The sequence below is a fragment of the Macrotis lagotis genome, chromosome 2 (assembly GCF_037893015.1).
Source record: "Macrotis lagotis isolate mMagLag1 chromosome 2, bilby.v1.9.chrom.fasta, whole genome shotgun sequence".
Classification (NCBI taxonomy): domain Eukaryota; kingdom Metazoa; phylum Chordata; class Mammalia; order Peramelemorphia; family Peramelidae; genus Macrotis; species Macrotis lagotis.
Window position 1 is genome coordinate 215709121 of NC_133659.1, and position 26086 is coordinate 215735206.

Below are 26086 nucleotides of genomic sequence, written 5' to 3' on the forward strand. Positions count from 1 at the left end.
AGTAATTATGTTACCAGATTTGAGTCTTTTTTTGAGGTCAACTTTCTGACCATTATTCTATGTTCCCTCTCAATTTATTTTGTTTGCAGATGAATTCTGACTTTTTCAAAGAAGGGATAGAAACTTCTAGGACCAAAAGAGATATAGCAATGGAAATAATTAGGTAGGATTACCTCTCATTCCATTCCTGTGGATAGATGGGAGCAGGCTAGGTCCAGTTAAGATAAGCTTGTTCAAGAATGTGTTGCCTCATAAGGATGGTCTCAGAGAACTGTTTGTATTAAAGTCAGCCCTGGCATTGGAAGTGGTCATAAAACCAGTTACTTCCTTATCATTTCCATTTCTCAGTTAAAGTACAAAAAAGAGTAATTAATCCTTGGGTAGGACACAACAGGGATGGGCGTGGGAAACAGAAAAGAATTTTGAAAAAGTTCAAATAAACTTTCTGTCCTTGTCCTTTTACAGTAAACCAGATGATTAGAGTCTCTCTCATGACCCAAATTTTCCAAGGGTATTACAAAGGGACCTTGACATCACATCATAGGGCATCCAAAACTAGTTGTGGAGTCAGCTGTTTCCCAGCTGTAGACACATCCTCTTGAATGCCAAAATTCCCTGCCAGATCAAGGGGTGAATAGTCTGTATAGAAATGCAAGGGCATATTGGCATTTGAAGGAGAGTAGAGCTAATATTTAACTGTTTTTATGGGAGTAATTTTACACCTTTTCATTCAGAGTTACCTCATTGATTATTGAGGTATGCATTCTTATCCATCACTGTCTAGTTCAGGAAGCTGAACTTGAATCCAGGTTCTTATTAGCTACATGACCATGGACAGATGACTTAACTTCTTTGCTCTCATTTTCCTCATCTGTAAAATGTGAGCATTGGCCAAGTGCTAGGCTGTGTTCTATAATCAGTATTATTGGTAATTAACTTTGGGATAAGTTGTGGTTATCATATGATACCAAAATTTTTGACCAAATAAGAACATTTAATAATTGGGAAAATAGGAACAAAAATAATAATGAAAATTGGCAATTCTCTTTAGTGGTATATCAACTCAAGAGGAGAAAAGTGTATTGTTTTTGAACTGGAAGGGACCTCGGACAGAATTCATTCTATTCATTTCTGTTTTAAAAAAGGAAGCTGAGACTCAGGAAAGGAAGAGATTTGCCTGAAGTTTTATAACTGAGTGGGAAGAAAATTAGGATTATAGGTCAGGCTTCTTGACTTTCATTTCAGTGCTCTTCTTCTTATTCCAAGCCACCACCCTCAACAAACTGAGAATGATAACTCTAACTGACACCTGTAAAAGATTATATCGTTGCGACCCAATCTGCAAAGTGTTCCTTCTATTTCCTTAAGCCTGTGTGGGGGAACTAAAATCATGAATACCTTAGCTGTCATCAAGAGATCTGGTAGTTTTATTCTAAAATCTCAACTTTAAGTAATAGTTACAGATTTATTCCTATCTAAAGGAAAGTTTTTTTCCTCTTGGTACAGCATAGGTTTTTAGTGTTTTCCCTGGGAGAAATACCACAGGACCCAGATGCTAGTAAATGATATATGCAAAAAAGTAAAAATAATAATAAAAGGTACAAAGGAATATTTTAATATTACACAAATATGAAAACATTGTAGACATGTTTTAAAAATCGAGAAAATGTAACATGATGATTTTTGCTATGTGTAAACAGGTAAAATTTTATAATAAGATGTAGATGTAAAAATATTTTTACTTTCCAGAGTGTTTAGCACACACTCAACACATAAGTGAAATATGATAATCAGACATAAGAGAATGAAAAAAATACAGACACAAAAAAGACAAAAAATCCCCACAGTGTGAATGATGAATGTCATTTTATGATCTTAGTTACATTGTTTTCAGTACTAAAATTATTCACTGATCTCACACTTTAATTTATAATATTCAAATCTTCAAACCTGCTGAAAGAAGTCCGTTAGAAGAATTGAACAATTGCAGCAACTGTATTTTCTCCTTCAATTACCTGAAAATGAGAGATTTATACTTAGTTATTTCTTTCATTAGCTTTTGATTTATGCATATGATTTATATATGCAACAAGAAATCTGCTATTTATATCAGGCCAACACAATTTAATACTGGATTAAATAATTCTGACTGATTTTTCCCATACCATACTGAACAGCTACTTGATAATTCAATCAAATCGGCTTGTACAAATATATATGTCAAAGAATTAATTAAACAAACTTCATTATAAAAGGTTTGGTGGATTCAGGTGAGTGAAGGATGAGTAACCAAGTCTTTGCAAAGTGTTAAAACCATCATCATCTATTTACTTTGGACTGTGTGAGTACTTATAACAGAGTAAATGTTTCAAGGGCTCTCTTAGAAGATGTGCTCTGTAACACTGAGAACTATATCATCTTGTTATCATAAAATAAGGCTGCATATACATTTTTCTTTTTTTACATTTTACTTGTTTTCCAATGATATGCAATAACAATATCTACCTATCAATTTTTGTAAGGTTTTGAATTTTACAATTTTTTCCCCACCCTCCCTTCCCCCACCACAGAAGGCTGTCTGATAGTCTATACATTGTTTCCATGCTATATATGATGTAAATTGAATGTGTTATAAGAGTAAACATACCCCCTCCCCCAAGAAGATGAGAAATGTCAAGAATAGAGAGAGAGAGAGAGAGAGAGAGAGAGAGAGAGAGAGAGAGAGAGAGAGAAAATTGTATTTCAGTCTGTGTTCAGATTTCAATGGCTCTGTCTCTGGGGTTTTTTCACCTCTAAATTAAGGGTAATAGTCTTTGGTCTTTTTTCAAACTCCATGATTCTTTCTCTGGATCCAGATGGTATTCTCTATCACAGATACCCCAAAATTGTCCCTGATTGTTGCACTGATAGAATGAGCAAGTCCAACAAGGTGGGTCATCATCCCCATTTTGCTGTAGGATGTACAATGTTTTTCTGGTTCTGCTCATCTTGTTCAACATCAGTTCATGCAAATCCTTCCAGGCTTCCCTGAATTTCCATCCCTCCTGGTTTCTTTTTTTTTTTTGCAAGTGAACTTTAATTTATTATTACTATTATTACAATAATTCTGTTATGACTAAACATACCCCCCCAAGAAAATGAGAAACCTCAAGAATAGTGAGAGAGAGAGAGAGAGAGAGAGAGAGAGAGAGAGAAATGTACTTCAGTCTGTGTTCAGATTCCAATGGCTCTGTCTCTGGGGTGAATTGCTTTCTTTATCATAAGTCTACCAGAGAAATTGCTTCAGTATTTTTCCGACAGTTGCTATTACTAGCTGTACCTTCATTCTATTCCTCCCCACTGGATTTATTCTATTCTCTCTCTCCTTTCATCCTGGCCCTGTCCAAAAGTGTGTTGTATCTGAGTACCCTCTCCCTCAACCTTCCCTCTCTTCTATCACCTATTCCCCCCTTCCCGCCCGCCATTCCCCCTTATCCCATCCCTTTCTTCTCATTTTTCTCTCTAGGATAAGATAGATTTCCTCACCCTATTAAGTATGTATGTTATTTCCTTTCTAAGCTATTTCTGATGAGAATGAAGGCTCACTCATTCCGCCTTGCTTTCCCTTTCCACTCCATTGAAAAAAGCTTTTTCTTGACTCTTATGTGAAATTTCTTAGCTGCTCCTTCATCTCCTTTTTCCTTCCTCCCAGTACTTTCCTTTATCACCCGACTCCATCTTTTTATTATATTATAACTTTATATTCTGCTCCTTCCTATGTCCTGTCTATACATGCTCCTAATAGCTCTTATAAATAAGAAAGTTCATATGAGTTATCAATATCTTCTTCCCATGCAGGGATACAAACAGTTCAATATCATTAAGTTCCTCATAGTTAGTCCTTTCCTTCCACCCCCTCTATGGTTCACCAGAGTCCTGTACTTGGAGATCAAACTTTCTGTTCAGCTCTGGTTGTTTCAATAGCAAAGTTTGAAAGTCCCCTGTTTCATTAAAGTCCATCTTTTCCCCTGAAAGAGGATGTTCAGTTTTGCTGGGTAGTTGATTCTTGGTTGTAAACCAAGATCTTTTGCCTTCTGGAATAGCATATTCCAATCCCTATGAGCCCTTAATGTAGATGCTGCCAGATGTTGTGTAATTCTGACTATGGAACCTCGGTAATTGAATTGTTTGTTTCTGGCAGCTTTTAGAATTTTCTCTTTGATTTGGGAGTTTTGGAATTTGGCTATAATATTCCTGGAAGTTTTTCTTTTGGAATCTCTTTGAAGAGGTGACTGGTGAATTCTCCCAATTTCTATTTTACCCTCTGCTTCTAGGATCTCAGGGCAATTTTGCTGTATTATTTCTTGAAAAATGAAGTCTAGGCTCTTCTCCTAATCATGGCTTTCAAATAGCCCAATAATTTTTAAATTATTTCTTCTGGATTTGTTTTTGAGGTCAGTTGTTTTTCCAATAAGATATTTCATATTTTCTTCTAATTTGGGGTTTTTTTTTGGAAGAGTTTTATTTCTTCCTGATATCTTACAAAGTCACCAGCTTCCTTTAGTTCCATTTTGCATTTGAAGTTCTTTTCTTTTTTTTTAAGGTTTTTGAAAGGCAAATGGAGTTAAGTGGCTTGCCAAAGGCCACACAGCTAGGTAAATATTAAGTGTCTGAGATCAGATTTGAACCCAGGTACTCCTGACTCCAGGGCAGGTGCTTTATCTACTGTGCCACCTAGCCGCCCCTGAAGGAGTTATTTTTCTTCAGAAAGCTTTTTTATCTCCTTTTCCAACTGGTCAATTCTGCTTTTTAAGGCATTCTACTCATTTGCCTTTTTTTTGTTATTTTTTGTTATTTTTTGTTATTTTCTTCAGTATTTTTTGGTATATCTTTCACTAAGCTTTTGATTTGGTTTTCACGATTTTTTGCCATTGCTGTCATTTCTCCTCCCAATTTTTCCTCCATCTCCCATAATTGCTTTTCAAAGTGTTTTTTGAGTTCATCTGTAGTCTGAGCCCATTTACTATTTCTCTTGGAGGTTTTGGATATGAAAGCTTTGATTTTTATCATCATCTGAATATGTTTTGATCTTCCATGGGACTAAAGTAATTCTCTATGATCAGATTCAGATTCTTCTTTTTCTGCTGTTTATTCATTTCCTCAGCCCAAGACAGCACTTCCAAGGCTTTGGGTTTTTTTGGGGGGACACCCTACTGGGACCTTTATTCCTCCAAGGTCTTATGCTCTCTAGCCTGTGCTTTGATATGTAGATGGTACCATACCTCCCTCTGCCCTGGGGCTATAAGGAGGATCCTGCTATCTTAGTTTGGAAGCCCAAACTGCAACCTGGATCTGGGTGTAGGCAAACAGCAGAGTCCTACCCCAAGGGAGAGCAGAGAAATTTCTCCAGACTTCCCTTACTGTCTCTGGATGGTGCAGGCTGCTTTCTCCAGATTCTCACTGCAGATTCTGTGCCCGGTGCTCCTCACTCCACACTCATTCTGGTGGAGCAGAGTTCTCTCACTGTCCCTTCAAGCTGTTGCTGGCGATCTCTGGGCTGCACTACAGCTGCAGCTTTTTTCCCCTAACCCCAAGTCCTGGTGAAACACACCTTTCCTGCAGAACTTCTAAGTTATCTTGGACTGGGAAAATATATATAACTCAGTCTTTCTGTGGGTTCTGCCCCTCTAGATTTTGGCTAGAATCATCATTTGTTTGTTTTTTGGAGTTTGGGGGGTGAAAGAGTTCCTGGGAAATGCTGCCTTCAAGCCATCATCTTGGCCCCGCTCCCAGGCTGCATATACTTAAACATCCAAGTGTTCATGAAGTCAATGTCTTGTCTTGAAGACTGAGCCTTGTAATGAACCTGCAGATTCCCTAATCTTGCTCTAATAGAACAAAGTACTATGATTAAAAGAGGCTGGTGACTTCTTAAAATCAATCTCTTTATAGAGAATAAGATGCTTTTTGAAACTGCCATCATATTTAAGCATTTAACAAAGTCTTAAGACTTTGATGCCTGAGACTCACAGGTGCAAAGTGACAATCAATCAGAAGGCATTCTTATTTACAATCCGTACCTTCTATTTTGGTATGCTGACAATTCCTCTTGAAGGATGGATGCCCTTTTTTGCAGAAAGTTAACCTAGAAAACAAATTAAATATGAAAATGTCTTTGTCTAAATAAAACTATGTGCTATGATTTAATTTAATTTATACAATGTCCTTGAAAAGGCTTAAGAGAATTTATTGAATATACATTTTGTGTTATTGACTAAAAGGAGATTTGCATGTTTTTGTTGTTTTCATTCCTGGTAAACTCATTCCTATTCTTTAGTTTGACCTACCTTACTCTGAGAACTCTCAACCCTGAGGACCAGGATTTCCATTTTTCTTGGTTCACTCAAGATCTCTGACATGACTAAGAGAAATTTTGAAGCTACAACTTACCTATAGAACATTTGGCAAAATCTTCCATGGTATCCTTGTAGAGAAGATGGAAAGGAGGGGCTAGGTGATAATACTGTATAATTAGGTGAATTAGGTGAAATTCAGAGACTATTAATTAATTCATTATCAAATCAGAAAGAGGTCTATCAAAAATAAGTATTTATATGTGCTTATTATTTGGTCAGTAATGTTAAATGCTGAGGAAAAAAGAAAAAATAAAAACAATCTCTACCTTCTAGAAGTTTACACTCTAATAGAGGAAATAAAAAAATACACAGTGATATATAAAAGACATATACAAAGTTGATCCAAGTCTTGGAGGAGAAAACATTAGGAGCTTGAGGAAAGAGGACTGATTGATTGGGAAGTCTCCAAGGGAGTATCTATGGGTTTTGTGCACAGCTCTGTCCTGACATTTTTGTTAATGATTTAGATAAAGGCTAAATGGTTTATCATATTTGCAGATGGCACATTAGGATTACTAAGACACACTGTACATCAGTCTAAAATTTAAAATCTTGACAGGCTAGAACATTGGGCTGAATTAAAACAGGTATAATTTCAAAAAGGATAAATATAGATCTTATATTTGAATTAAAATATCAACTTCACATAGAGAAGGTGTGGCTAGACAGCAGTCTGTTTGAAAACAAGATTTAGGTATTTTAGTTGACTAAATGTGGAATGAAATGTGAGTTAATAGTATGATATGCTGCCAGGAAAGCTAAAAAAAAAACTTATGAGGTGTCACAATGCTTAGGACCAGAAAGGTCATAATCTTCCTAACCTTTGTCTTTTTTTTTCAGGTTTTTGCAAGGCAAATGGGGTTAAGTGGTTTGCCCAAGGCCACACAGCCAGGTAATTAATTAAATGCCTGAGACCTGATTTGAACTCACATACTCCTGACTCCAGGGCCAGGGCTTTATCCACTGTGCCCCTCCCAACCTTTGTCTTAGTAAACCCACATTTTTGCAAAAGCCAACCATGTGCTAGTGCATTAAAAACTTGATAAATTCAGGGAAAAAAATTTAAAGCATCCTTTATTGAGCACAATACATTAAAATTTATCATCTACAAAGAAAATGAAAAAAAAAAGATTCAGGCTTTAATGAAGACAGTTTAATCCTCAAGAATGTATGGGCCATAGGGGAAGCTAGGTGGCGCAGTGGATAAAGCACCGACCCTGGAGTCAGGAGTACCTGGGTTCAAATCCGGTCTCAGACACTTAATAATTACCTGGCTGTGTGGCCTTGGGCAAGCCACTTAACCCCATTTGCCTTGCAAAAACCTAAACAAACAAAAAAGAATATATGGGCCATGAAACAAAAACAATGAATAGATAATTTCATTTAAAAATTTCAAAACTGAGACAATATATCAAAACTTTTGAGATTTAGCTTCCTTAGGGGAAAATGTATATCTCTAAAGACTTTAATAAAAAACAAAAATAGAACAAAATGTCAATGAATTACACTAGATATTACAATAAAATTGAAAAAATTAGAAAAGCAATAAATTAAAGGAAAGACAAATAGAAAAACAAAATCTGAAAATCAACAAAGGAATAAAATTGAAAGTAGACAACTCACTAAATTAAGTAATCAGGAGCTGTTCTTTTATTTTAAAAATTAAATAAATAAAATACTAACATCTGAGGAATAGCTAGTTCATTGAACCTAGTCAGGAAGATTGAGTTCAAATTCTTCCTCAAACAGTACCTCAATTTCTTCTTCTGTAAAATGGGGATAATAATAGCACCTACTTATATAAATGTTAGCTATTATTATCCAAAATAATAGCACAAAACCAAATTGCCATCAGCAAAAATCAAAAGGAAGAACCAAGAAATGAAGAAAAAGTAATTTCAAAAATTACTTAAAACCTTTTCACACTTATGTAACTAAAAGTTTAAAACACTGATTAGATTAACATTGCAAAAATACAAGATACATAGACTATTAGAACAATAATAGAGAACTTGAATCTTAGGCAAATTTGAATATGCCATAAAGGAGTTTCTAAAGGATGAAATTCCAGGATCAGACAGATTTATAAGTAAATTATAGTGAATATTTATAGTACAATTAATTTTAATACATGAATTGTATGCAAAGAGAGGGAAGGATTAAGTCCTAACACTTTCTTTTTTTTTTTGCAAGGCGATGGGGTGCCCAAGGTCACACAGCTAGGTAATTATTAAGTGTCTGAGGTTGGATTTGAACTTGGGTATACCTGGGCCAGTGCTCTCTACCTAACAAACACTTTCAAGGAGTCAAATAAAACTAAGAAGAAAACTATAGGCCAAATATTCTTAAATTGTTATGTGTATGTATTTATGTGTTCTGGAACCCTGAGGTAGACCTTTAGAGATCTTTATAGACAATATTTTAATATAAAACAGAACACATAGGATTACAAAAGAAGCCAAATATATTGAAATAAAGATTCCCTCCCAGTTATCTGTAGATTCCCCCATAGTTAACAACCCCTTCTATAGAACAATATCTTTAATAAATGTTGACCCAAAAATATTGAATGAAAAATATTAAAGATTAGACCAAGATATTAAATATTAGAGATTATACATAACAATATTTAAAAATATTTTATGGCTGAATTTATACTATAAATTCAGGGTTAGTTCAATATTAAGAAAAATTCTAAATATAATAGAACTTATTAATATAAAATAAGATTACATGATTATATGAATAGCTATAGAAAAATCTTTTGTCAAGTTGCAATACTTTATGTTTAAAAAAATAGGAATGGAAGATTCCTTAAGATGTTAAATATTGTCTATCTAAAAACAAGAACTATCATTATTTGTAATGAGAAATGTTAAAAATTATTCTAGCAGGATCAGGGGTAAAATAAAGATACATAATGTCACAACTATTCTTTGATATAGTTCTCCAAATTTTAGCTACAATGAAAAAACAAAAAAATTTAGGAAATAAAACTACGCTAGGTGAAAGCAATATTATTACCTTTTACAAAGATGGTGTTTATCTTAGAGACTTAGAGAGTCGATTAAAATTATTTTACAATTAATAACTTAAGTAGAAAGATATAAAATAACCTATAGAGTTTATCAGTCTTTCTATTACCAACAAAACCTAACAGGATATGATAGAAAAAGAAATTCCCTTCAAATTAGCTATAGTTCATGAACCTAACTACAAACACGCACACAGGAAATATATAAATAGAATTGCAAACCATCACAGAAAAAATAAGTGATTGTAGAGATAGTAATTACTCATAATTGGACTGTGAGACCATAATAAAAATGATAACAGTACTGAAATTTATTTATAGATTCAATATCAAACCAATCAAACTTCCAAAGGTTTACTTTGTAGAACTAGGAAGAATAAGAAATTTCATTTGGAGAAACAATAAGTTGAGTTTCTCAAGGAAATAATGAAAATAAAAAATTAGAAATAAAATCTAGCAGAGCCAGATGTCAATATAGTACAAAGCAATAGTCATCAAAACTATTTGGTACCAGCTAAAAATAGAAAAAGTTGATTAGGAACAATTTAGGTACATAGGACTTAGAAGCAATTGAACATAGTAGCATAATGTTCTCTATAGAAGCATTTCAGTCAGTGGGTTCAGGACTGGGGAAAACTGTAAAGTAGTCTATAAATATTAAATTTAGGCTGGCATCCTACATTAAATATTCAATAAACTCCACAGCTCCCTATCACTTCCAGGAGGAAAAAACCCTCTATTTGTGTTCAAAGTCCTTCCCAGCCCTCTTTCCATCTCCTGACCCTTTGCTGTTCCACTAACAAGACACTCCATCTCTTAGCTTTAGGCATTTTCTCTGTCTGTACTCCATACCTGGAATATTCTTCTTCTTCATTTCTGCCTCCTGGCTTCCATGGATTCCTTCAAATTCCAAATAAAACTTTCTACAGAAAGCCTTTTTTTCATTTATTCTATTTATAGCTTGATTGGACCATGTTTGTTGCCTCTCCTCTTGGACTGTGAACTTTTCAGGGCCAAGGGTTGTCTTTTGCCTTTCTTGCTAACCCCAGCACTTAGCATAGCACCTGTACAGTTTACTGACAGGTTGACTAAGCATACCTTGAACCTTGGGTTCAGTTTTATATACTGCATTTTAGGGATGACATTGATAAATTGGAAAATGACCATAGGAGGGCATCTAGGATGAAGAAAGTATTCAATTTCATACTGGGAAAGGGAGAATAAATGGAAGGAAATGGGATGTTTAGCCTGTAAAGAGAAAATTTAGGAGGGAGAAATGATAGCTCTGTCTTTTCAAGTATATAAAGTGCTGTGAGGTGGAAGAGTGATCTGGCTTTTTTCATTTTATGCCATAGGGCAAACTTGGAGCAAAGGGTATAAGATGAAGAGGTATGTTTAGACTGATATAAGGAAAAACAACTCCCATATAATTAGAGCTACCTGAAAACAGTTTAGTTGTCTCCCATTGTAAGTCTTTAAGTAAAAGGTGGGAAATTGCTTATTGGGTAGCATGCAGAGCATGTAGATGCTGTCTGAGTAGGGGGAGATTTCAGACTTTTACTACACTTATAAGGGAGTATAACACAGTGGAAACCACACTGAATTGGGAGTCTTAGAAGATCTAGTTTCAAAAATCTGATTTTGCTACTTGCTAGTTGTGTGGCCATGGCCAAATTGTTTAACTTGAATCTCAGTTGCTAACCTGTAAAGTGGGAGGATTGTATTGATCTTCATGATTCCATGAATATTAAGGCCTAAGAAATTGATTTTTCAGTGCCAGCTGATTCTGAATTTTCGAGGATTATTTGAAGCAAATGAATTATGATAAATCATTCTCTATTCCTGAGTGGGTTATCCATAATATGGAACAGGAATTTTTAAAAAATTTATTAAAGATTTTGTTTGAGTTTTATAATTTTCCCCCCAATCTTACTTCCCTCCCCCATCCCCCTAACAGAAAGCAATTTGTTGGTCTTTGTTTCCATGTTGTGCATTGATTCAAATTGAATGTGATGAGAGAGAAATCATATCCTTAAGGAAGAAACAAAAAGTATAAGAGATAACAAGATCAGACAATAAGATATCTTTTTTCCCCCTAAATTAAAGGGAATAGTCCTTGAACTTTGTTCAAACTCCATGGTTCTTTATCTGGATACAGATAGTATTCTCCATTGCAGACAGCTCCAAATTGTCCCTGATTGTTGCACTGATGGAATGAACAATTCCATCAAGGTTGATCATCACCCCCATGTTGCTGTTAGGGTGTACAGTGTTTTTTCTGGTTCTGTTCATCTCACTCAGCATCAGTTCATGCAAATCCCTCCAAGCTTCCCTGAATTCCCATCCCTCCTGGCTTCTAATAGAACAATAGTGTTCCATGACTTACATATACGACAGCTTGCTAAGCCATTCCCCAATTGAAGGACATTTACTTGGTTTCCAATTCTTTGCCACCACAAACAAGGCTGCTATGAATATTTTTGTGCAAGTGATGTTTTTACCCTTTTTCACCATCTCTTCAGGATATAGACCCAGTAGTGGTATTGCTGGATCAAAGAGTGTGCTCATTTTTGTTGCCCTTTGGGCATAGGAACAGGAATTTTTTTTTTAAAAAAATTATTTAAAGCAATGGGATTAAGTGACTTGCCCAAGGCCACACAGCTAGGCAATTATTAAGTGGCTGAGGCTGGATTTGAACTCAGGTTCTCTTGACTCCAGGGTTGGTCTTCTATCTACTGTTCCATCTAACTGTCCCTGATCAGAAATTCTTCACTTGAGGAACATGAATTTATTTTTAAAAGCTAATTTGAGAAGCATTAAGGTTGACAGAGGATAGAGCACCAAACCTGGAGTCAGGAGGACCTGAGTTCTAGTACAGCCTCAGAATCTGTTTGACTGACCATGGGCAAGTCACTCAACTCTCAATTTCTTCCCCCAATAACAAAAGAAAAAAGAAACCAAATTTGATAACCATTTCAATATAATTGGTTTTCTTTGTAATCCTATGTATTTTATTTTATGCATTTGAAAACATTCTTTTTCTTTTTGCAAGGCAAATGGGGTTAAGTGGCTTGCCCAAGGCCACACAATTAGGTAATTATTAAGTGTCTGAGGTCAGATTTGAAGTCAGGTACTCCTGACTCCAGGGCCAGTGCTTTATCCACTGTGCCACCTAGCTGCCCATGAAACATTCTTATAAAGCAGGGATGGGGAACCTTTTTTTTTTTTTGCCCAAGGATCGGTCATTTGGGTATTTATAACATCATTTGCAGGCTATATTTATTCATTTAATTAATTCACCTCAAAAAAGCTATTAGATCTATTGAATTTCAAGTCCCTCCTGTTGCTGCCTAGGCAATGCCAGACTAATATGGCCCACAGATTGAAGTTCCCCACCCCTGTTATAAAGCTCCCATAGGCTTATCACTATATTGTTTCACTTTACAAAAAGACTTAGACCCCTCTAAATTGTTAGGAAGAAAAATCTTGTGGTTATGTTGTCACTTAGCTTGACTAAGAACTTTGTGAAATTAGCAGGTTTGTAGTTTATACTCTAATGCAATCAAGTGGAATCTAAAATAACCAAAAAAGTGGTTTATGCAAATTTCAGGAAAGTAATTTTACAGAGAAGTAAGCTCTATTTTAGATTGGTTGTTTAGTGTTTCCAGGCATGATGTGATATACTACATTTCCAGCATGGATTAAAGATCTGAGTAAGGGTGAAAGTAGATGAAGCTGGAAAGATTTTGGAATATTAAGGATGCATATTTAACGTGTGACTCCTAAAGCAATTTGTAAAATTAACTAAAATGATTTTTATATCATATATGCCATGACTTGACATAATCATAATTTTACTGATTAGAAATTGATAGTTTCAGATTTTTTTCATTTCATGTTAGGACTTCATCACTGACTCAGTTTTATGATAACCTGGCTATGCTTTGAAACATAATTATGCAAGATCATATAAAGCAGAGAAATCTGAAATGAGTTTGCTAAAAAAAAAGCAAAACAAAATCTTAATAGCAACACAAAAAACTGATACACATCCAATGGGCACCCATGTTACTTATTAGTAATACTGTTTGATTCTTTATTTTACCCAAATGGTTTCTTGACCCCTGGAACAATTAATAATTTTGACAGGTGTAAGGCTTCCATTGACCTCTATCTGATGCTTTCTAACAGGAATCTCAACAATTTTCAAAGGATATAACACCTGTGTTTTCAAATTGGATTCTACTCAAGGACTGGTCTGGGGACTACATTATGCAGCTGCCAATTATGTGGCACAAATGCAGCTGGCAGCAATCTGTTTCTGGTTTAATACTCATTTTTAGGAGGCTAAGTTACTTTTATTACAGTGAAATGATATGGATTATAACAGAAGCCCTGCAAGTGTAGCATCAATCAATTGGCAAGTATTTATTAAACCCTTCCTACATACTAGGCCCTGTGCTGGACACTGAGGAAACAAAGACAACAAAGCAACTTGTGCCTTCAAAGAGATCAACTTAGAATGAAGAGAAAAACCTACACAGAGGTAGGTATGTATAAGTAAAACAAATAAAAGTTGAGACAAGATAACCTTGGAGGAAAAGGGATTAAGTTTCATGATGTAGACAATGGCTATTTTCCCGTAAAGGTCCTCTGAAGGTGAATGACCTTCTGGAAAGTTTGCTATTAGTTAAAGTTTGGATTAATCAATCCTTTAAAGTGACTTTTAATATCAACTGAAAATAAACTTCACTTAACTCTTTCTTTGTCGAGCTATCAGCAGCAATTTCTTTGCATGCTCAGAAGAGTACTGCAATCCTAATTAACCTTGAGAGGCAGAAACATAAGGTGCTCTAAAGAAAACTTCATTTTCATATGAAAGACATGTAAGAAATGAGAATTTGGTCTTCTTAGGTCTTCGGCTCAGTTGATGTAGTCACAGGATGTAATCACAGATGATGAGGTGTTAATGTGTTAATAGGTTTAACACCTCATCATCTGTGATTACATCCTGTGACTACATCAACTGAATTGGGTGGGTGGGTGGACCACATTCCTCCAAAGTCCCTTCACAGACACATTACCTGAAGGATCTGATTCAGCCTTAAATTTTGCTAGTTCATTCTTACAAACAATAAGCAGAGAATTTAAATTCCTATCAAAATGTGTACTACTTCTATGGTGGAAGGTCAATTATACCAGATCATTCAAAATTCATTAGAAATGAGCTTAATTACTATATATATATATATATATATATATATGTATGCATATATAGTTATATATACACACACATAGACACACACACATACACACACACACACACACACACACACACACACATATATATATATATATATATATATATATATATATATATATGGATGGATATATGTGTGTATATTTTACAACTTTGGAATTGAAAAGGACTTAAGCAATGTCCAGTTTAATTTTTCTCATTTTATAGCTATGGAAGCTTAAGAGATAGATAGGTTGTGATTTTTTTCCCCCAAGTCACATGAGTATTAAAGTTGTTAGGATTCTAAACTCTAAACTTTGACTTGAAATCTTATGGTATTTTTTTTTACTACATTAAGATTCATTTTTCTCATATTGTGATTTTTAAATTGGCTTCTAAAACTTAAGTAATTGCCTCATTTCAAATTAATAATATTCTGTAAATGTAGCAAAAATAAGCAAAAAGATTTTTACAAGAAACTTTTAAATTCATTCTTGGTGTCTTTTTATTCTGATATTTCATAAACTTAAAGTATATTTTGTTCCCCCAACTAATTTTGTATAAATAAGTGTCTTCTGGGGGGGCTTTAATTAAAAAGGACAAATATTACATTTCATTTTCTTCTAAGGTTTTTCTTTTTAAAACTATTATGATTCATCATGGGCAGGAAACTGTACAGACAACTTTTACAACTCAAGAACTACTCAGCATCACTTTAGCAAATCATAATCAAAATGCTTAATTTCCTTTCCTTTTTCTGTGTATTCCTTTTCAGTTTGGAATCAATATTATAATGAATGATGAAATTCTGGGATTGGTCCAAAAATAAAGAGTGAGAATTTGTTAGAATGTGAATTATAAATGGGACAAAAGTTAACATCACTAACAGTTGAAGCTAGGGGAAAAAAGAACTTAAAATAGTTTTAATGTTAGATTTTTTTTTATTTTTAAACTTTACAATCATCATTAAACATGAGTATTTTTATATGTATGTCTATATCTAGATATCTATGAACAGAAAAAAGATGATAGTACATGAAACCACAACTCACTACTACATCTAGCTTACATTTTTAAAAGACTATAAGAAATTCAACTTGTTAATACCTATTAATACATCCTTTTAAACATCTTCTTTCTCTTCTTTTCTGTTCTTTAAAGCATTCTGTGATATTTTTCCTTATTTCTTCTTATTTTTGTTATTGCTATTGCTAGTTATCTTTTTTTTTTAGAGTTTTCAAGGCAATGGGGTTAAGTGGCTTGCCCAAGGTCACACAGCTAGGTAATTATTAAGTGTCTGAGGCCGGATTTGAACTCAGGTGCTCCTGACTCCAAGGCCAGTGCTCTAATCCACTGCACCACCTAGCTGCCCCTAGTTCCCTATCTTTTTTAAAACATCCTTCCCACCTCCCCCAACCTTCCCCCAATTACCAATTACCAATTACCAATTACCATTACCAATTAAAAGGAAAAATCCTCCCTCGTAACAAGGGGAAAAATACTGCAAAAGGATAATAGCCATGAATTGGTCACTATATATATATATATATACATGTATATATACATACACATACACATATATACATATATACATATATGTATATATACATATGCACACATATATGTATATATACACACATATATATGTGTATATATACATATATATATGTATACATATATATGTATATATATATCAAACTTCCCTTGGGTCCCCTGCCTTTCTGTCATGCTCTATCACTGGTCTTTTGTAATAATGGTTGTCATTTTATTGATCAGTATTAAGTTGTTCAAGTTTATTTTTCTTTACAATGTTACTGTCTAAACATTACTGGTTTTCTCACTTCACTCTGTGTTACTTCATATCTTCCAAGGTTTTTCTAAACCCATCTTTTTTCTTGTCCTATGGTACATTAATTTCCATTACAATCATATATTTTGTTTATCTAGTGTCCAATTGATGGATGCCTCCCATCAATTTTTGCCCCGAAATTTTTTTGTCCAAAGATTTTTTTTAAATTGGAAGGAGGAGAATGAGCAAATGAACAGTGTATCCTTTCTTTTCTACAGTATTTTCTAAGGAATAAAGGTAGAAATTATCCAAAGTGTTTTTTATTTTTAAGGCAGCCAAATGGAAAGAATGAATTCTTGAACTAGTAAGATGGAAGCTCTAAAAGAAGAAATGTTTGATCCAGAGTTAGTTTGCAATGCTGTCTTGTGATTGCATTTATTTCAGACATCAACTCAGTACCATGCTTTTTTGTCATATTTAACTTGTTTGCAATTTTCTTTTCAAAAAGTTATATTGTCTTGATGGACTCACTCATTCCATCAGTGCAACAATCAGGGATAATTCTGGGCTGTCTTCAATGGAGAATACCATCTGTATCCAGATAAAGAGCCATGGAGTTTGAACAAAGTTCAAGGACTATTCCCTTTAATTTAGAAAAGAAAACAGATATCTTATTGTCTGATCTTGTTATCTCTTATGCTTTTTGCTTCTTCCTTAAGGATACGATTTCTCTCTCATCACACTCAATTAGGATCAGTATACAACATGGAAACAAAGTAAAGACTGACAAATTGCTTCTGTAGGGGGTGGGGGGGAGGGAAGTAAGATTGGGGGAAAATTGTAAAACTCAAATAAAATTTTTAATTAAAAAAAGTTATGTCGTGAACATACCTCTGCAAGATGTATACAAAAAAGCAAAATTTTGTTAATCACCTGGGATTTTAAAGAGGATATGGTGTCTTCAAGTTCTTGTCTTAGAGATGCTGGCATCAGACCTTTGAGTTTTGTTTCATATTCTTGCCGTATATAGGTTAGCTGAAATAGAAAAAAAGTGGTCTTATTCTCTAAAATTACATCATAAAAATGATTTTTTGAAGTATAAAAACACCCTCAAAGTCTATTTCTGAAGAGGGTAGGTTGATAAATGGTCAAAGGATATGAATAGGCCATATTTAAATGAAGAAATTAAAACAATATATAATCATATAAAAATGCTCCAAATCATTAATAGAGATATAGAAATTAAAACAATTATGAAGTACCACCTCAGACATTATCAGATTAGCTAAGATGACAAAAAGGGAAAAGGATCAATGTTGGTGAGGTTGTGGGAGGACTGGGACATTAATGCACTGTTGGTGGAGCTGTGAACTGATCCAATCATTCTGGAGAGCAATATGGAACTATCCCAAAAAGCAATAAATATTCTTTGATTCAGCAATACCAGTACTAGACTAATATCCAGAAGAAATTATAAAAAATGAGAAAAGTCCAACATGTTCCAAAATATTCATAGCAACTTTTATTGTAGTAGCAAAGAATTAGAAATTGAGGGAATGTTCATCCATTGGGGAATGGCTGAACAAGTTATGGTATATTAATGTTATAGAGTATTATTTTTCTATAAGAAATCATGAATTGTTGGGCTCCAGAGAAGCATGGAATGAATTACAGGAACTGATGCTGAGCATCAGCAGAACCAAGAGAATATTATACACATTAACAACAACATTGTGAGACTATCAACTATGATGGAAGCAGTTCCTCTCTGCAGTTCAGAGAACTAGAACAACCCTGGGAGACCTGATATGCTCAATGCTATTCACATCCAGAGGAAGAAAAACAAAACAAAGAAAAACCTACAGAATCTGAATGAAAACCAAATTCACTTTTTAAAAATTTCTCTTATGTTTTTCTTTCCTATCTCATGCTTTTCTTTCTTTTCCCCTTAGTCCTAATTCCTCATATAGAAAATGACTAATCTGTAAACATGTTAAACATGAATGTATATGTACAATTTTCACCATACTGTTTGCTATTGAGGGGAGGGGGGGTGGGAAGGCAGGATAGAAGAAAATTATGAAATTTAAAAATATGCATATGCATATGGATTAAAGTTGAAAAACTTTTATAACATGTAATTGGAAAAATAAAATATCAATTGGGAGAAAAAAGAGGGTAGAGATTATTTTAAACTGTGGTCAGAAAGCAAGCAACAAAGATGTAATGAAAACACAGATCTCACAGATGAAAAAATCCTTTTTTAGGGACAGATATTGACTAAGATAATACTTTTACATATACCAATGAAAATCTTTGCAAATTTGATTTCATCTTCTGACTCAACAGAAGGCTCTAGAATATTCTCTCCATTACTAATGCATACTGTGATAATGTTTGTTTTTCCATACTGTTTTACTTAAACAGTTGATTACACCTATCAGACAGAGGTGCCTTGGTGCAGAAAGGAATCCCTGGCCTATCCTTAATTTGGGAAATAATTCCAGAATTTGGTTCACTCAGTACCAAGGATCAAGGACATGATTAAAAGGATCATTGTAATGATAAAGAAGAGGGAATCCCCATATCCTAAACATACTCTTGACTATTCCTTTCCTTTTGGGGGAAGGGGAATACATAAATTTATCTAGTCTATTTACTTAGCAAATGGGAAGCTAAAGCTACTGGCTAAACTCTGTAAACAGGTGGTAGGTATTAAGAAGCTCACCCAATCTTGTTCTTTGACTCCATAAACTAAGTGCATTGGTAGAGTAATTGCTGCATTATTCAGCTTTGACCTCAACTATTAATATCTATTTCTTATTCTGCTGGTAATTACCTCTAAGACAAGTGGAAAGAATAACTAAGAGAAGATTAATTTGCCATATAATCAAAATTGGACTTAAAATGTGATATGGACAGATTTAAAATCTCCTTATCCATTAAAATATATTTATTGGCAAAAAGTGAGATTATGTATCCGTGTGAACACCTCATTCTCTTTGTGCCTTTGCATCTCTCTATCTCCTAAATGGAATTGTGGTCAGATTGATTGGTTTAATATATGCCATGCCCTGGATACTATAGCTTTATATCATAAATATTTGTTTAATATGCTTAGAAACAGGTGTCCCTGAACATAACCTGAAAATGTATCCAACTGAGTATATGAAGCAAGTCTCAGGATTTACTAAGAAATTAAAATAAAAATCTGTTAGTTGAATCTACCTGCCAGTTCCAAAGGTTCTTAACTGAACAAAATTGACTTGAACTAGTGAAGCAATTTGTATTTAGGAAACACTTTGCTACATATTAAAATCCTATGTCAACTATGCTACGATGTCATTTTCCAATCTTGAACAAAGTGCCTTTTGATGATATGTTATAATTTTATGTTTTATTCCTAAGGGAAAAGATGAAGTAATGAAAAAATATGTCCCCCATTGATGCAAAGCCTTTGTAAATGAAATATATTTTGGCTCGAATATATTGGCATCTCTCACAGTCTCTTGGATTAAATTCCAACAGCAACATCTGGCAGCTGACTAAAATGAAATGAAAATTGTTATTTAAAATTTAAATATATTTGTAAATAAGAGCTTATGGGTAACATTTTATTGAATGTACACATGCCATAACTTGAATTTCTTCTTGTCACTCAGATCAACATACATCTAAAATTTTGAACCATTCTATATATACTTTTTAAAAAATATAGATTACTGTATTCATTTTAGTAAAAGTCAAAATGACCCCAAAACATATTCCCTCATTTTAAAACGAATATTCACATAGATGTCTTAACATCTACTGATTAGTTATATATTTGTTTTGTATCTAAATGCTCCCATTTGCCAATAATCTCTTAATTGCCAATGAACCGGGACAAAAAAGACATAGGATTAATTTGCCACATAATCAAAATTGGACTTAAAAATGTGATATGGACAGATTTAAAAATCTCCTTATCCATAAAAAACATGGTTATTGGCAAAAAAGTTCTTAATCTCAAGTATGAGTTTCTGAACAGTACTTTATTACATAATATTATAATATTATGCTAAGTAGAAAGAAAGTCTGTTTGTCAGAATCATGGACATTAATTAATTTATTTTGACTTCTATTTATGTGGTTAATAACTATATAAATCTGTCTAAGCCACTGAAACAGCAAAATGAACAGGTTAGGATATTGCAGACTTAGTTAACTAAAGCAAAGGTTTCTGATCTTTTTTTCAGTTTCTTACATCCCTGTGTCCTAACTGGGACAATTGGGGTGAGGATTCACCATGGTATATTACCCACTTGGTTGGCTTTGAACCTTTCTCTCTTCTTCCCTCCTCAAAAACATATATGCATGCAACACAAATAAATGCAACATAGAAATACACATACACACACACAAATAGAAACATATCATTATTGCTCTCCAACCATATTACACACAGATACACAATCCTTTTATCTTCACCAAGGACACTGCTATCTCTGCCTTATTCTATCTCTTTTAAAAACTGAAAAAGAGAATAATGAAATTCTGGATGATAGAATAGATAATAAGGATTTCTTTGCAATGTAGCAAATAATTCAACGGAAAACAATACATTATCAGTTGGTAATATTATTCAAATAGTGGGGAGAATCAGTTCTTTCAAATCTCCTAATATCTCCTTCTCCCCCCACCCTGACAAAATACAATACTTTGTAGAGAATGTCTCTTTTCTGAGGAAAATTGAGGACATTTGCTATTTATCTCTTTTCCCCTTCCTTTTCATCTCAGAATCCCTTGATATTACCCCTCCTCCCCTTTTCCCCAGTCTGATAATGAAAGTGGTCCTTTTCTGTGCTAAAGCCATTCTCTTGATAACATTCTTCCCTTTCTTCTTCAGCAGATTCCCCCCCTCAATAATTTCTGCCCCACTAAATCTTTAACTTCTCAATCTACTGGATCCTTCCCTACTGCTTACAAACATGCTGAAGTTTTCCCCATCTTGAAAAACCTTCACTAAATCTATCACCATCCCCTCATTCTCTATTCTTATGTTTCTCAACCTTATCTCTCCTAGAAAAAATTGTCTATATTCATTGCCTCCACTTCCACTCCTTTCTCTCATTCCTTAACCAATTAAGAACTATATTTTATTTTCAGTTCTAAATTCTCTCCCTTCCTCTTATCCCTTCCCGATCTATTGAGAAGAAATAAAATACCCAATATTCATATGAAGTTAGGCAAATCATTTCTGCTTTACCCATGTTAAAAAACAAACAAAAAAGAGAATCTGCACTCTAAGTCTTTCACTTCTCTCTCATTTTTTATCATCTTCAAACATTTGTAAACTGTTTTTAACAACTTTCCAAAGAAACCAATAATCTCTCTCTCTCTCTCTCTTTTTTTTTAACATTTATTTTAAGGCAATGGGGTTAAGAGTGACTTGCTCAAGATCACACAGCTAGGCAATTATTAAGTGTTTGAGGTGGGATTTGAACTCAGGTACTCTTGACTCCAGGGCTAGTGCTCTATCTACTGCACCACCTAGGTGCCCCGTCGTGTTTTTTTTAAAATTTGCCAATAATCTCTTAATTGCCAAATATATCTTTTTTTGTTTCAGTCGTCTTTCTTCTTGACCTCTCTGCTGTATTTAATACTTTTGATCATTTTCTCCTTTATAATTTTTTCCTTCTGGCTTTCCTGGACATTACTTTCTCCTGGTTCTTTTTCTATAAGACTCTTTCTAAGTCTCCCTTAGCTTTTTAAAAAATACATTTATTTATTTCTCCAACTATATGTAAAGTTAGTTTTCAATATTCATTTTTATAAAGTTTTGAGTTCCACATTTTCTCCCTCTCTTCTTTCCCCCTTCCCCTTGAAAGCGAGTTATCTATTTTATATGTATAACCATGTTAAACATATTTCCATATTACTCATGTTGTGAAAGAAGAATCAGAACAAAAGGGAAAAATCATGAGGGGGAAAAATAAAACATAAAACAAATTTTAGAAATTAAAAATAGTATGCTTTGGATGGCATTGAGACTCCATCCTTTTCTGGATGTAGATGCTATTTTCCATCAGAAATTCTCTTTAATCACTGTACTGCTGAGAAGATCATAGCTGATCATCACACAATGTTGCTGTTAATGTGTACAATATTCTTGTGATTCTGTTCATTTTACTCAACATCAATTCATGCAAGTCTTTCCAAGCTTTTCTCAAGTCCATGATTTCTTACAGAACAATAGCATTATATCACATTCATATACCACAATTTTGTTCAGTCATTCCCCAACTGATGGGCATCTCCTCAATTTTCAATTTCTTTGCCATTACAAAAAGAGTTGCTATCTCCCTTAGTATTATCATCCCCCTCACTTTCAGTGTGCCTCCAAGGTTCTATTGCTCCCTGTACTCTCTCATTCTCTCACTGTCTATCTCCCATTAACTTCCATAGGTTTGTTACCTTTCTGAAGATAGCACACAGATCAATGTATCCAAGCCCCAGTTTCTCTCCTGAATTACAGTCCCACATAACCAAGTGCCTACAGTACATTTCAAACCAGCTATTCTGTAAATATCTTGAACTCAACAAGTCCAATTCTTTCCACTAAAGTTGCTATTTTTCCCTATTTCTGTTGAAGGCACCAATCAATCCTCTAGTGTCCCAAGTTGGTAACCTTGGCATTATCTTCAACTTATCACTCTATTTCACCCTATGTACATATTGAACCAGTTATCAAATCTTGATGTTTCTACCTTCACATCTCTTCATTCAGACATCTCTCTTTTTAAACAGCCACCACCCACTTTAGTTCAGACCCCTTTCAACTGCTACAGTCTCTTAATTGGCTTCTCACCATCTTCAATATAGCTGTCAGACTTACTTTCCTTAATCATAGGTCTGTCTCTCATTCTTTCATTCACAGTTCAATGGCTTCCCAGTGCCTTCAGGATAAAATATAAATTCCAGTTTAGTCCTTTACAATTCATAGAGATTAGGTCCCAATCTGTTACCAGACTCACTATATGCCACACCTCTTCCTGCATTCTATGGTCCAACCAAATGGGCCTTTCCTCTATTTTTGACAACATTCCATTTTTTGCCTCCATGTATTTGTATTGGCTATGCCCTAAGCCTAGAGATTTGCCTACTCACCTCTACCTCCTGGAATTCCCCTTTCTTCAACATGCAACTCAAGAAGCACTTTCTGACACAAAATGTTTCCTGGTTCTAATTGCTGGTGTCCCTTTTCTCTAACTACCTTGACTCATTTTCTTGAGGTCAAATCTACCCTCATACAGACCCTGGTTAATGAGTTAATTTAACCCTATTTGCCTCAGTTTCCTCATTTGTATAATGAACTGGATTGGGAAATGGCAAATCACTCTGAGGTCTTTGCCAAGAAAACCCAAATGGGACCATGAAGAGTCAGGCATGACTGAAACAATTGAATAATAATGTGTGTGTGTGTGTGTGTGTGTGTGTGTATGCATGCACAGATGAACTTGTCTTGCCTATTAGAATGTGAGTTCCTTGAGAAGAGGGATTGTTTTATTCTTTGTATTGGTCAGGTCTATGCCTAGCTCATAGAAGGTACCTGATGGAATTCTTGTTGATTTAGTTTTGTCCTGGTCTACAGCTGCATATTTCACACATTCTAGATCATGGATGGGGAACCTTTTTCCACCCAAGGGCCATTTGCATATTTATAACATCATTCACCAACTATAATTGGCCAAATATTTAATTAATTTATCCCTAAAAGCTCCTAGATTTATTAGATTTCAAATGCTGCCTGTGGTTGCCTTGGCAGCACCAGACTGCATGCCTTATACATCCCATAGGGTCCCCAGACCCTGTTCCAAAGCTTGCAAATGTTGGTAACATTTTGTTTCAGTTTTAAAAATTACTAAGGTAATTATGAATAACATATATTAACAGACTCTCTGATTATTGAAAGATGAAATTTCCACAAAAATTATTTGACTGATATTTAATTATCTAATTGCTATTATGCTAAATAGTGCTGTGTATGATTGTGAAGCATTACTTTTACACAATCAAGTATTTCTATTAATTTTTAGGAGGAGAAGGGACAATTAAGGGGTACAGGAAGCTGCTCTGAAGTCACTCTGAAGAGTGATACCAATATAAAGACACAAACTTCTAGGAGGGACCTGCTTCTCTGGCAACTTAGGGACTTGAGAAACCTCTAGTTTAACATGTGCTTTTGCCCCTGGTGTTGAAAGTCTGGACATTGAAATAATGGGACTAGACTATATTAAGATGGCAGGGGTGGGTGTGGGGAAGTACTTCATTTCCATCTGTTGTGAGAGTTGGCACTTTCATTAAGAAGTAGAGATCAGATGGGATAGTTTTACCTCAGAACTCCTCTTTCCTCATATCCACCCACATCCTCAACTCTATATTTGGGAGGAGTAAGATGAGTTATGTGATTTGAGGAAAGGACTCCAGCCAAAAAATATTTTCTTCATATTCTCTATGAGTTTATTAATTAGATTCATTTGAACTCATAGGCAAAGACTCTAAGAAGGGTTAAAGAAGAAAGCACTCATGTTCTATGCTTTAATATAAGTTGATTCAATGATTGTGAGATAGCATTAAGAGAATGAGATAGACAGAATAAAGGGAGTGGCAAGGAAAAGATGATGTTGGAAGTAATTTTGGATCATGGTGTAATTTAAGAACACAGTGGGGAGCTTTGGGCAGCCAAAGGCAGCATGAGGATATCTGGCTTTGGGGGTCATGGTGAAAGGAATGCAAATAGGTGGGAGAAAGCCATAGGCAAATTCTGCCTGGTGAAGAGGGGGGCAGTCATCAAGTGAACAGAAAGAGATGTTTCTTTGGAGAAGGTTCATGGCTACTTGTGTGCAGCATGTATTCTTTAGGTATATTTTTTAGGATCTGATATATTTAGAATGTGATGGCATAGTAGAGGGTTGAACTTGGAGTGAAGAAGACTTGGGCTCAAATCCTGCCTCAGTCATTAGGCATGTGGCACTAGCCAGTCACTTTACCTTTCTTGGCCTCAAAGTCTTCAGCTGTAAAATGAGGATGATAAATAGCACATATCTCACAGGATTATCATGAAGATTCAATGAGATAACCTATATAAAGTGTTTTGCAAATCTTAAAGTACTATATATTATTCTTATATTTTGAACACAAAGCAACAGACTACATTTTAACATGATGTTAAAAGAGAATGGGGAAAAAGTACTGGATAAAAGAAAGCAAAAAAATAATGTGTGTGTGTGTGTGTGTGTGTGTGTGTGTGTGTGTGCTAGAGGGAAAGATCGACTCTATTCTTCTAAGGAATTTCATTTTATCTGGTATTAAGGATGTTGCCACAGCAACTGCAATAAGATTCATTTTAATGAATGGCTCACTTCAACATATCTTGTGTGCTTTTATACTTAAATATGAAGTGAAAAAATAAATTAAAATAGTCACAAAATTTATGAATAACCTTTTTAATATTCATCGAAATGTTAAAACCACAGTTTTCCTTTTCAAAGTGGTTTGTTCCCCATTTCAATACTCTGGTTAGCAGTAGAGTTCAATTCATTATTGCTCATGAGACTTATTTTATTCTATAAGGGAGTTAAGCCTGT

The 26086-nt window shown here is 34.5% G+C and overlaps 1 protein-coding gene across 7 annotated transcripts in view; it reads right to left on the reverse strand.

The window, feature by feature from the left end:
• Positions 1–1701: 1701 nt before the first annotated feature.
• The window catches only part of CEP112 (centrosomal protein 112), a 644230-nt gene continuing 619845 nt past the window's right edge, over positions 1702–26086 (reverse strand). For 4 of the 7 annotated variants that reach the window (XM_074224743.1, XM_074224738.1, XM_074224737.1 and 1 more), the window contains 3 exons: positions 17391–17492; positions 6060–6124; positions 1706–2015 (listed from right to left, as the gene is read on the reverse strand). In XM_074224743.1, the coding sequence (XP_074080844.1) occupies positions 2012–2015; positions 6060–6124; positions 17391–17492 (171 nt within the window). In that variant the 3' untranslated portion in view covers positions 1706–2011. Of the gene's footprint in view, positions 2016–6059; positions 6125–17390; positions 17493–26086 lie in introns of all 7 variants that reach the window. The other 3 variants (XM_074224740.1, XM_074224741.1, XM_074224744.1) reach the window with 2 other exon arrangements.